General features: G+C 52.1%; 1 protein-coding gene and 1 long non-coding RNA gene across 3 annotated transcripts; one reads left to right on the forward strand and one right to left on the reverse strand.

The window, feature by feature from the left end:
• Positions 1 to 3,025: 3,025 nt before the first annotated feature.
• On the reverse strand, positions 3,026 to 6,667 carry LOC133230183 (uncharacterized). The gene is made up of 2 exons (XR_009730780.1): positions 5,837 to 6,667; positions 3,026 to 3,481 (listed from the first exon to the last, which is right to left on the reverse strand). It is a non-coding gene; the product is annotated as an uncharacterized LOC133230183 (long non-coding RNA).
• IRX6 (iroquois homeobox 6) lies at positions 4,417 to 10,989 on the forward strand. 2 transcript variants are annotated; one of them, XM_061387230.1, is made up of 6 exons: positions 4,417 to 5,605; positions 6,588 to 6,845; positions 7,538 to 7,647; positions 7,852 to 8,159; positions 8,964 to 9,572; positions 10,529 to 10,989. In XM_061387230.1, exons 1-6 carry the CDS (start codon positions 5,561 to 5,563, stop codon positions 10,534 to 10,536), a joined length of 1,338 nt encoding a protein of 445 aa, XP_061243214.1. In that variant the 5' UTR covers positions 4,417 to 5,560; the 3' UTR covers positions 10,537 to 10,989. The 2 variants fall into 2 exon arrangements, with proteins under 2 accessions (XP_061243214.1, XP_061243215.1); XM_061387231.1 differs by having other exon boundaries at positions 4,718 to 5,605; positions 10,532 to 10,989.
• The last annotated feature ends 245 nt before the right edge of the window (positions 10,990 to 11,234 follow it).

Raw genomic sequence — 11,234 nt, forward strand, 5'->3', positions numbered from 1 at the left:
ACTCAAAACCACTCTTGGTGGTTTCCCCTGGTGCAAAGGGGAGAAAGTACACAGCATCCTATCCTAGCAAGCCTTTATATGTTGCCTCTTTCAGGTCTTTGTTTTTTACACGCATTTTTTTTTTTTTCCCAAAGACTTTGGCTTCTGGAACTGTTTCCTGGCTTTCAAATCCATACATCTCTTGTTGACTTCGAATTTTAATTCCTTGAGATTCCTTGAGCTGTCATGAGAAAAATGTCAAAGATAAAAATAACGAAGAATTTCTACACATAAAAGCTGCTTTGTAACTGAGAAGTTAATGCACCAATCCCCCCAGTCTACTGATGCAAAAACAAAGATTAAAATATATATATACAAATGTAAATAATTTGGTTGGTAAATAGATATAGATATATATACCGATCCAGGAATCAAACCCGGGTCTCCCAACTATGTATATAGGAGACCCGAGTTCGATCTCTGGCTGGGAAAGAGCCCTTGGAGAAGGAAGTGGCAAACCATTCCAGTATTCTTCCCCAGAGAATTTCATGGACAGAGGAGCCTGGCAGGCTACAGTCCATGGGGTTGCAAAGAGTCAGACACGACTGAGAGACCAATACTTTCATATATATATATATATATATATATATATATATATATATATCTTCCTGACACAGTCACTAACAAAATTGCATTAATTGTTTTATAAACCATCATATAGACATAATCTTGGGTAGATTTTTTTAGAAGTTTTTGTTGTTGCTGGGATTTTAAATTATTATTATTCTTATCCATCACAGATGGGTCTGTTTGCCATTTTCTATTTTAATTAATGATCTTCATCAAATTTCTAAAACTCCTAAATTATCACATAAGCTCTTTCATAAAACAAATTGATATAAAAGCATGTAGTAGAGACTTGAACTAATGTGCTTACTGTGGTGTCCCGTCAGATATTTCTGGGCTAAATTACATTGTGTTATTCCAGGGCACTACATCTCCAGCTGTATCTGGCTTTATATATGTTTGAAATAAGGTTTTGTGGAAAGACCATAACTGCAGTTCTGTTTCCTCCTCTGTCATCTGCTCATTTGTGTGATCTGAGGTTTGCTTCCCACCTTTTCAATTTCCTTATCATGAGCCTTAAATAAGATAAAGCAGAGGTGTTTAGGATAGCTCCCAAGAATCTACAAATGCAAAGCTACAATTCTTTAAGTCTGAGCTCAGGTTTCTACCTGGCTTGCTGACACACCAGGATCTCTGCATTGTCTCATATTTCACTTTATCTAGAAGTTCATTCTTTCTTTCTATTTTTATTTCCTAACAAGCAACATCAACACCCTCATCTGGGAATTATTGCCTTTTTATTTTCCTCTCCTGATGCCAGAGTTGCTGCTGACAATATGTATTCAGGCAAGGCAGGGGCTCGCTGTGTTTCACAATCAGATGCCATGCACACTACTTCCGTCAAAACAATTAGTGTTCATTTCGATTTTACTCGGGGAGACCTGTGGTGACTGATCAGTATAAATTATAGATGCACGTGTCCAGATGCACTTGTTCATTCATGCATAGATTTGAGGAGATGTCACCCTTCTCAGTTCAAAAACAGTCACACAAAAAATTCATACTTAAAAAATATAACAGCACATTTTCATCAGTGTTATTTTATCCATATACTCACACATTCCATCTATGATCTGAGGCATCTAAAGTTGATTTGGGGCATTTTGCTGTTATCATCCTCTCCCTGTAAAAATCTGCTGTCTTTCTAAATCATTAGGAAATCAGAGATATTTAAAATATTCAAAATAGTACAGTATGATTTATTTTCCTTTTCATGTGTGTGGCACCTGCATTCAGGTTTACTATCAAGGCACATCCCTTACTCTGCCTGCTCGAGACCTTCAGTACATTTCAATCAAAGCAACCTGAACTTCAAATAAACAATGTCAGATTAGTACTCTCCCTGCTCCAAAGAGGCCTTTGACTGTTGACTGTTTCAGATTTGTTTTAATGAGCGGTTAGAGGCACTATCAGGGTATGTGGTATAATACAATAAAAGAATCTGTATCATCTGTATAAAGCAAGGTGGAATGACTCCCTTAAATATAATTGGGTCTGTATTCCATAGGTTTATTTACTTGCTTCAGTAAAATTCAATACGGACACACAGACAATTGGGCAGTTCTCCCCAAACTAAATGAGTCAGGGCTGAACAAAGCAATGAAAAGCCAGCATGGTGGAGAGGCTCAGGGCACTTGGCTGTCGATGTGACTGCCTGTCAACAAGTCCGGAAGAGAGCAAATTCCATGGCAGCTTCCCTGAATCACTTTCCAGGAAACACTCCTTTTCACCCGAGGTTTCTGCCAGACAGAGGCTGATACTGGTTGAACCTGATGGTTTGGTTTTGTAATGAGGGTCCCCAAATAATGGGAAAAGGCACACTTCATAGGAACACTTTTACGGAACCCTACTAAATGCTTACGGTGGTGACAATCAAATGTCAGTGGCACCAGGTAGACTTGCTTTGGTGCCGCCTCTCCAGGAAAGCAATGTGAAATCAAGGTCTCCACGCCTGGAAAGAGCAGCCTTCCTCCCCAAGACATTCTTATACCTTAAAACAACTTTGAACACAATAGAAAGAAAGATGCCTTAACAGAAAAACCGGCTCTTTTGTTTGTTTTCTTTTCTGCAGATGAGGAAAAATGCTGAAGCATTTATATCACAGCTCCCAATTCACTTCACCACTGTTCTTCCTCCTCTTTTCTTTCTTTTTTTTTTTTTTTCCAAATCATGTTGCTTTTTTTGAATCCTGGAGAGGGAAGACAAGAGGTAGGCCTGGAGGCTCTGCTCACAGCACTGATACCACAGAGATCTTATAAATCACCTGAAAATCAATAAATCCTATATGGTAGTTTCTCCTTTGCAACCCAATCGCCAGGGGACAGAACTAATGCTTTTTCTTCACCACCCTCCCCATTTTTCTGTCATTAAAAAAAAAAAAAATCTTCTTAGGAATGAATGGGCAAACAAAGTTGCTGAGTAAGTATTTCAACTACCTAATTTTATTAGTTTACAACTGACATACCATCCCTCTGGAAATGTTTGCAATTAATTAATTAGCAGTAATCTTCCCCAAGGGACTAATTTAATGAATTCTCTCCGATTCTTACTTAAAAAAAAAAAAAAAAAAGATGTATCCCAGCTGCAAACGTGTAGATGGCTCCAAAATGCATTTTGAAAAATCAAGGAATCTTATCTATTACGGTGAATTTTTATCACTAAATCAATCTGGCGATAACTGTAATTCTTCTAACTAGGATTTTCCCGGGTTGAACGCAAGGTTTCTCCAAGGTAACGACACGAGGTAGCCGCAGCCAGGAAACCTCGCTGGATTTGTTCCTATTTGGAATGGATCTGGTGCTCCTGTTAATAATCTCTTAGGCGGTGGAGTCTGCGGTTTGCGGCTTATTCAAGCACGGTGCGCGTTCTGTAGAATCTGTAAAGAAAAAAGAAGCTGACTTCCGGGCCTACTAGTCTCCGCTGAAAAGTGCCTGAGAAGGCTCGGGGCCAGGGACCCAGACCTTACCCGTCCCTGGGCTTCCTCCTTGCCTCGCCAGAACCCAGGTCAGAGATCCCGATAGTTCCTAACCTCCAGGCCCCGCGTTCTTGCGTTTCAGCTAGAAAATAGAGCTAGGCCTTTGAACCACCACCCCCGGTTCCTCTGGGAAGGCGCAGAGAGGGCCTGGGAGAGCGTTTTTGTAAGATGTAAAGCTCGGTGACCCCTCGAGTAACATTCTGAGACAATCTGAGGTGTCTGGCCTGCAAACCTGAAAACCCTAGAGTTCCACTCGGATGCCGGCAGCATCCCCGGAAGACCTCTTCCCACCGGACTAACAACCCCTTTACGCCCCCCAGATGCCCTGGGGTTGGAGGCCCCGGGAGGCCTGGGGATTGAGCCTTCAGGAGTCCAGTTTCTCCCGTCCTCGCAAACTGGCGGCTCCTCGCCCTGGGGACACAGCCCCCTCCCAGGCACCAATGAGCTCGTCCGCCATCAGTGCCCCTTTGAGGGCCCCTAGAATGCAGGGGATGGTCAGATCGCTGGGCCCAGCCAGGAGACCCAGAGGAGCTCGGAGAACCGGCCGCCCTCCCCGCGCGCTGAACCGTGGCTCGCCAGCGCCACCCCCAGCGGAGCTCAGTGGCTGCAGCCCGGCCCCAGCGCCTTCGTGCGGCTCCCCGGTCCCCCGTGGACCCAGCGAGCGGCGCGCACGAGACAGCCAAGTCTCGCCTTCCGAGAAGACGCCCAGGAATCTCCGCCTGCCGTCTGCAGATGCCCAGGGGGGTCCGACTTGGCGCCTTTACCCACACAGTCCGAGGGGGGGATCTGAACTTGACCTGGAGAGGGCGCTATTCGGTCTATTAGAGGACCAGAGAGCAGCAGAGAAACCCTGGGGTCAAGACCCTAGTAAAGACCGGGTCATGGAGATCCTGGATCGAGCTAGAGTCCTAGGGCGGGGAGCCAGGCCCCCGAGGACAAAAGACGGCCGGAACAGTGGATCCACCGACGCTGCCCCCAACGAGCTGGGGGCCAGCGGTGCGAACAAACTTTCCTGCAGCGGAGGTGGGGGCTGGGGGGCCGGGCTGGAGGCTTGTCCCCCGAGCCTCTGCGCTCCTCCACCTGCCAGCATTCCACCTCCACCCAGCCTTCGCCCACCCCTGTTTCCTCCCCTCCCCCGCGCGCCTCTGTTCACTTAGACTCCTCATCTCTCTCCTCTCCCCTCCTCCTTCTCCCTCTAGCCTTTCTCCCCCACTTTCCTCCTGTTGTTTCTCCTGTCTCTTCTTTTGTATTCTCTCCTCCCTCGCCGCCCGGTGCTTCTCTCCTCCTCCGGGCCGCAGGGGAGGAGGTAGGCGCGCTGCGCCCGGGGCCTGCGTGGCGCGGTGGGAGGCGTTTCTCCTACTTCTCCCGGGTAATTTGGAGAGATTGTATGTGCGCGCGCGCGTGAGCTTAAGGCGAAAAGGGGTAGGATCCTGCGCCAAGCAGAGAGGGTCAGGGTCTTTGACGTTCCTCACCAGCTGCACAAACCTCCCGGAACAAGTCTGAGTGTGGTTAAGAGCGCGCGCGCGCGCACGGGCTGGCTGCGCTTGGCAGGCTTGGTGGCCCGGGGCCCCAGGGCCCGGGGGCCCGCCTGGCGGCCCGGGATTACCGTGACGTCACACTGAGCCTCTGGCCACCTTGGACTGGGGCACCTCGGGAGCCGCACAGCCCCGCACCGCGCCTCACCTGGCCTCGCCTCCGCGCGCTTTTGGGAACCCGCATCCTCTCCCTTCCCGTGCCCATCCATGGGCCCTTCTGTCTTCCGGACCTCGCGGGCCGGAGGGGAGCCTTCTGGAGCGCAGGGCTCGGCAGCCGCGCTGCCTTTGGCTCTGCCTCCAGCCACGCCAAGCCGGCGGAGGACCCAGCACTGGGCACCGGCGACCGTGTAAGGAACCGAGGCCGCGGACGGCTGGAGGCGCAGAACCGCGGGGCTGAGGCGGCAACCCGCAAGAGAAGAGGGCGGCGGGGTCACGGACAGTCACGATGTCCTTCCCGCACTTTGGACACCCTTACGGCAGTGCTTCCCAGGTAAGAGCCGCCCCCATGAGGGATGGGGGCAGACTTGAAGGAGGGAGTGCCCAGTGCCGGGACCTGCTCGCAAAGCCCTCCTCTCCCACGAGTTCCCAGGGAAGCCAGAGAGAGCAGGAACCTGGATAGTGTACCGCAGACCCCTCTGACATGCCCCATCCCTGGCAGAGAATGCGCCGCTCTCCCAGGCAAGCTGAAGAATCGTGTGACCCGAAACTTGGGCACTCTGACCTCGCGCTCCGCGAGGTGGGTGGGATCTCGGGAACCTTCCAGACAGGCCTCCTCGCTGTACAGATATCCGAGGTGGCCGGGAGGGTCTCAGACTCTGTCTCACTCTTTTTCTGGGCTCGTTCGTTTGTGATCCTCTGTTCTTTTCCTCTCCCTTCCACGGGTAGGTCCAAGCTCTCAGCTTCCGGTTCCTTCGATTTTCCAGATCTGGGTGGGCACTGTGCAGTGACAGGGTCTCCTGGGGAAATTCTGGAGACGCCCACCCCTGTTCAGTTTCTCAGCAGAGAGCCCAAGGACTAGCCCCAGCTTGACCTCTGCCCTGCTTTGTGATCTCGGATAAGCCTCCTATTCTCCGTAGTCCTCATTCCCTATCTATAAAGTGGGAAGATTGAGACGCGGTCTCTAAGGCAAACTTGAAGTTCGGCCTTGGTAGGATCCTGTGGCTGCGAGGAGGGAGGGTTCACGAGGGAACTGGCCGAGTCTGGCTTTTGTAATTCCGGTTTCAGAACCTTCCCATGACCCGGAGCCCCTGGAACTCTGGAGCTTTAGCAAAGCTTTAAGAGAGTCTATAAAGGCGGTTTGGATAAATGGCGTCTACGGATCATTTCCGTCACAGTCCTCAGGAGAACGCTCAGCACAAGGGGGAATTAAGTTCACATTGAAGGAAGGACTGATCTGGCAGTTCCGCCGCTGGCTCCCGTCAGCCCTAGGCGCCGGTCTCTGACCTCCGGTGCCCCCTCTCTCGCCCCCGTAGTTTCTGGTCTCTGCAAGTTCCAGCGCCACTTGCTGCGAATCCGCCCCGCGCTCGGTCCCAGATGTGGCCTCGGGCTCCACCCCGGCGGCCGCGCTCTGCTGCGCACCCTACGACAGTCGGCTGCTGGGCAGTGCGAGGCCGGAGCTGGGCGCGGCCTTGGGCATCTATGGAGCTCCCTACTCGGCCGCTGCAGCTGCCCAGAGCTACCCAGGCTACCTGCCCTACAGCCCCGAGCCGCCGGGGCTGTACGGGGCGCTGGTGAGTACCCGGGGTGGAGCCTGGGTCCGCGCGACAGAACCCACCCGCCTGGGGGCAGGAGCGGCAGGGGCGAAATCCCGTGTGATATTTCCATCTAGGAAAATCTAGGACGTACAGCACCAGTTCGAGGAAAGGAAATGGTTACGATTCTATATAAAGTAAAAAAAAAAAAAAAATCTTTACAACATGTTACAGTTTGTAGAAGTCCATCCTGTTTAGAAAACATCTGTACCTCGATTAATTGTGTGAAGTAGGCAAGTCATCACTAGGCTCAGTGTACAGGTGAGGAATCTAAGGTTCACAGTGGCTTGAGTAACCTTACCCAAAGTCACAGAGATAGAAAGAGGCAGAGAATGGCTCCGGAAAGGAAGTAAGAAAGTGCCCCAGCTGTTGGGAGGCAGTTGGGGAGACACAAGTAGTAACAGTTAAATGACAGCAAATATTGCTTATGCTGCACCAGGAATTCTACCAAGCATGTTTCTTCAGTAACCTTTAGGCATGATTGTCATCCCATTTACCAAGAGGAAACTGAGGCACAGAGGGGTTAAACAGCTGTGCCCAGGATCACACAGTCAATGCCAGTGGTGGTGCTGCAGTACTAACCAGACTTGACTCCAGAGTTCACACCCTTAGCAACTCCCCACCCCTCCTCCCCAAATGTAGTCCTTATTTCTTCCCTCCTCCCCCTCCAGAATCCACAGTATGAATTTAAGGAGGCTGCGGGGAACTTTACATCCAGCCTGGCACAACCAGGAGCCTATTATCCCTATGAGCCAACACTGGGGCAGTACCAGTATGAGCGGTAAGGCATGGGGCGTTGGTGGCTGGCATCATAAGTCCTTTCCTCCTCCCCTGCCAAGGTAGGACCAATCCACAGAGTATGGGGTGGGGGGGCTGTGGGCTAGGATGGTGAGAAGAACCTCACTTCCTTCAGGGACAGAGATTGTCTCCTGCCTGCAGCCCCAGGTTCCCAGCCCCAGAACTGTGAGCCAGATTCTCCCCGCAGGTATGGAGCGGTGGAGTTGAGTGGTGCTGGGCGCAGAAAAAATGCCACCCGGGAGACCACTAGCACACTCAAGGCCTGGCTCAACGAGCACCGCAAGAACCCCTACCCCACCAAGGGCGAGAAGATCATGCTGGCCATCATCACCAAGATGACCCTCACCCAGGTGTCCACCTGGTTCGCCAATGCGCGCCGGCGCCTCAAAAAGGAGAACAAGATGACCTGGGCACCCAAGAACAAAGGCGGGGAAGAAAGGAAGGAGGAGGGTGGAGCAGAGGAATTGCTGGGCTGCCTAAATGGTGACACCAAAGGTACCCCATGTTCCCTGCCCCAACTTACCTGGGTTTTCCACTCATCAAACAGTTTGATCGGATTTCACAACCACTGAATGGCATAGCTTCTGTGGAAGGCTTCCCCTGGCTTCCTTTGACACCTGCAACCCCTGCATGCCTCTGGGCCTTTGCCTGTGCAATCAGTTCCCTTTGCCTGGAATTCCCTACAGAACTGGGAACTGCCTTCTTCCAGACTTGAAAGCACCACCTCCAAAAAGCCTTCCCTGTGCACCCACACCAGCTAGCTTCCCTAGTTATTCTCTACCACATGCGCCTACTTTATTTCCTGTGGCATACTTACCCTCTTAGGGATGTTAGCTCCACCAGAGAAAGCCTCCACTGCTGTATTCTCTAAATTCCTAATACTTAAAAGCCTCAATGATGTCTGGCACATAGCTGGTGCTCAGTAAATATTTTCTGAATTAAATAATACACACCAGCCACTGCTGAGTGTTGACACTGGATAAAAACTGTCCTCTGCTTTTTTAAGGCCGAGAAACTGAGATCCAGGTCTTAGGGAAAGTGTCCATTTCCTTGCGCTATCAAAGGGGAGGGCTCTTCCGAAGGGTAAGAGCAGGTCTAACTAAGGGCGGGAATTCTTTCCCAGCCGCAGGCCCACAGCCCTGGGACAAGTGTCGGAGGCGCTGTGGCCATCCTAGTGAATTACACCGAGTTTGCCTTGAGTGCAGGGCACATCTTGCTAAAAGCTTCTCCGGGATGGGCACTCCCGAGGATTTCCCTTGGGGCCTGGGGCTTTTCTCACTCGTTCTTGATTTCCCTCAGACGTTACTGCTGGCCAGGAGCCCCGGGGGCTCCGGCTGAGTGACCTGGAAGACCTGGAGGAAGAGGAAGAGGAGGCGGATGAAGAGGAAGCAGTGGCCACAGCTACGGACAGACTGGCTGAGTTCCATAAAGACACTCAGCCGCTGCCGGCGGCGCAATGTGCCGCCGCTCGAGAGGGCCGGCAGGAGCGCAGGGAGTGCAGTCTGGCGGCACCCCGCTTCTCGTTCACTGAGCCCCCCAGATCGGGAGAAGCCGACTTCCTCCGGGCCGAGCCAGGAGGCCCCACGTTGACCATGCACTACCCCTGCAGCGAGAAACCACCGCGCATCTGGTCTCTGGCGCACACGGCGGCCGCCAGCGTCGTCGAAGGGGCACCTCCAAACCTGCCCCAGCCACGAAGTCCTGAGCACCATCTGATTCCCGGACAGCCTCCAGGCCCGGGCGCGCGACCCGCGGTCCCCAGAGACTCCGCGTGCCAAGAGTCTCCCCGAGTAGCCAAAGCCTTTGGAAACCCCACGTTTGCCCTACAGGGTCTGCCGCTGAACTGTGCGCCCTGCCCGCGGCGGAGGGAGCCGGCGGTGCGGTGCCAGTACCCATCAGGAGCGGAAGGTAGTGGGCCCCCAATGGCTCTGGGCGTGTCTGACCAAGACCCCTCCCCTCCCCACCTTCCCTCACCCCAGTCCCCGTACCCCAGCTCTGGGGTACCCAGCCGCTGCACAGGCTCTCTGCCCAGGTTCAGACATAGCCTAGCTCAAGTGTGTCTCACCGCATTCCTTGAAACAGAAGTTTAGAGATCAGAGTTCTAGCTACTGAATCGTCTTAAAACCAAATACTAGATTATGCTAGAATGAGACAGTAACTTACCTAGGAAACACTTAAAAAGTCATTGAGGAGAAGGTCTCTCCAATGTTTAGATCTCTCCAGATGTGCCAGGTGGGCACCGTCATGACCCTCCAGCCCAAGCATTCTTGTCCCCTGCCTGCCCTTTGGAGGAGGCCAGCTGGCTCCCCTGATGGTCTTGTACCAAGAGTTTGCTAGGGCCAGGCAGGCACAAGGGCTTTCCCAGAAGTCTCAGGGGAAAGGCCAGATACCTATAGTCTGTTCAAGGCCAGTGCTTAAGGCCAGAAGCTCTCTGTGCAGCCCACTGAAATCCCTCGGGGTGTAGTTCAGATGAGTGCTGTCTGAGTAGGGCCGTCTTACCAAGCTGGGTAGGACTGCCAATCAGCTGTCTCCTGCACCTGGCTGGTTCACTGGTTCACTGGCTGTGTTGGGTTGGAAGGGAATTTCACCCCACAAAGGGACATTCCCAAAGCATTTGGAAGCCTCCAGCAATTACCATCAGATTCTGCTCTTTGAAGTCATTTCTCTCAGGATTAACTACTAGCTTAGAAAATTGGGTTACAGTCTTATTTGAACTTCTACCTAACAGGGTCCAAATGTTACCCCTGGCAAGCAAATTGCCTGTAGACCTTGGATTCCCTTGTGATGAGACACCACCGACCTTGGATTTCCTAAGAATAGCCCCTGAGTGGCCTTCGGGTTTTAATCAACCTTTCCTCTCTCAGCAGGTTAGCGCAATGGCTGCAATTAGCAGAAGCATCCTGGAAATAAGCCCTGCTTTTTGGAACTCACCTCCACACTAAGAAGCTAAGAGACCTCACCAGGGTCTAGGGCTCTCACTTCGCCTAAGAGAGAGACACACAGAAATACTCCGAATGGCCCTCCTGGCACTCAGAGGAGGGGAGTGGCTGGCAGAGGTCCGTCTTTTCAGATCCCCAGAGGAGGTGGAAGGGCACCTTGGGGAAGGTCAAGTGGGAAGGCTGGGCGAGTGTGCCCAGGGCACCTAACTCAGCACTCTAGTCTGCCTCTCCCCTCTGGATTCAGGTCTCAAGCCACTCCCTCTCTTGTTCACTCACCCCATCACCCTCACTTTGTAACTTCAATGCTGACCTGGCTCCTAAGGACCACGCGTGTCTCCTCCCCTTTCTCACTCTTTGTGTCCTTAAAAATAATCCACCGAACCCAAGCTGTGTGGCCTGTTTGCAACTGGGGAGCTCAGTGAGGTCGGGGTGGTGGGGAGGAGGGGATGCGGTCAGAGGTTCTGGAGACAGGGCAGCATGGGCTGCAGATTTCAGTCCCATTTGTAGCTGGGAGAGAAACTGACAAGGTAATGGCCAAGGCCCACAAAACTTTGCAGACACTCCCGGCCGATTCCGAGGAGTTGGAGAGGGGGAACGAGTGCACAACTTGGGGTTGGGGCAGGAAAAGGGA

This window comes from Bos javanicus, chromosome 18 (genome assembly GCF_032452875.1).
Source record: "Bos javanicus breed banteng chromosome 18, ARS-OSU_banteng_1.0, whole genome shotgun sequence".
In the NCBI taxonomy this organism is placed as follows: Eukaryota; Metazoa; Chordata; class Mammalia; order Artiodactyla; family Bovidae; genus Bos; species Bos javanicus.

Coding starts and splice junctions, on each gene's coding strand:
- IRX6 (XM_061387230.1), top strand. CDS start 5,561: ATGTCCTTCCCGCACTTTGGACACCCTTACGGCAGTGCTTCCCAG. Junction 5,606..6,587: donor CTTACGGCAGTGCTTCCCAG/GTAAGAGCCGCC, acceptor TCGCCCCCGTAG/TTTCTGGTCTCTGCAAGTTC. Junction 8,160..8,963: donor CCTAAATGGTGACACCAAAG/GTACCCCATGTT, acceptor GATTTCCCTCAG/ACGTTACTGCTGGCCAGGAG.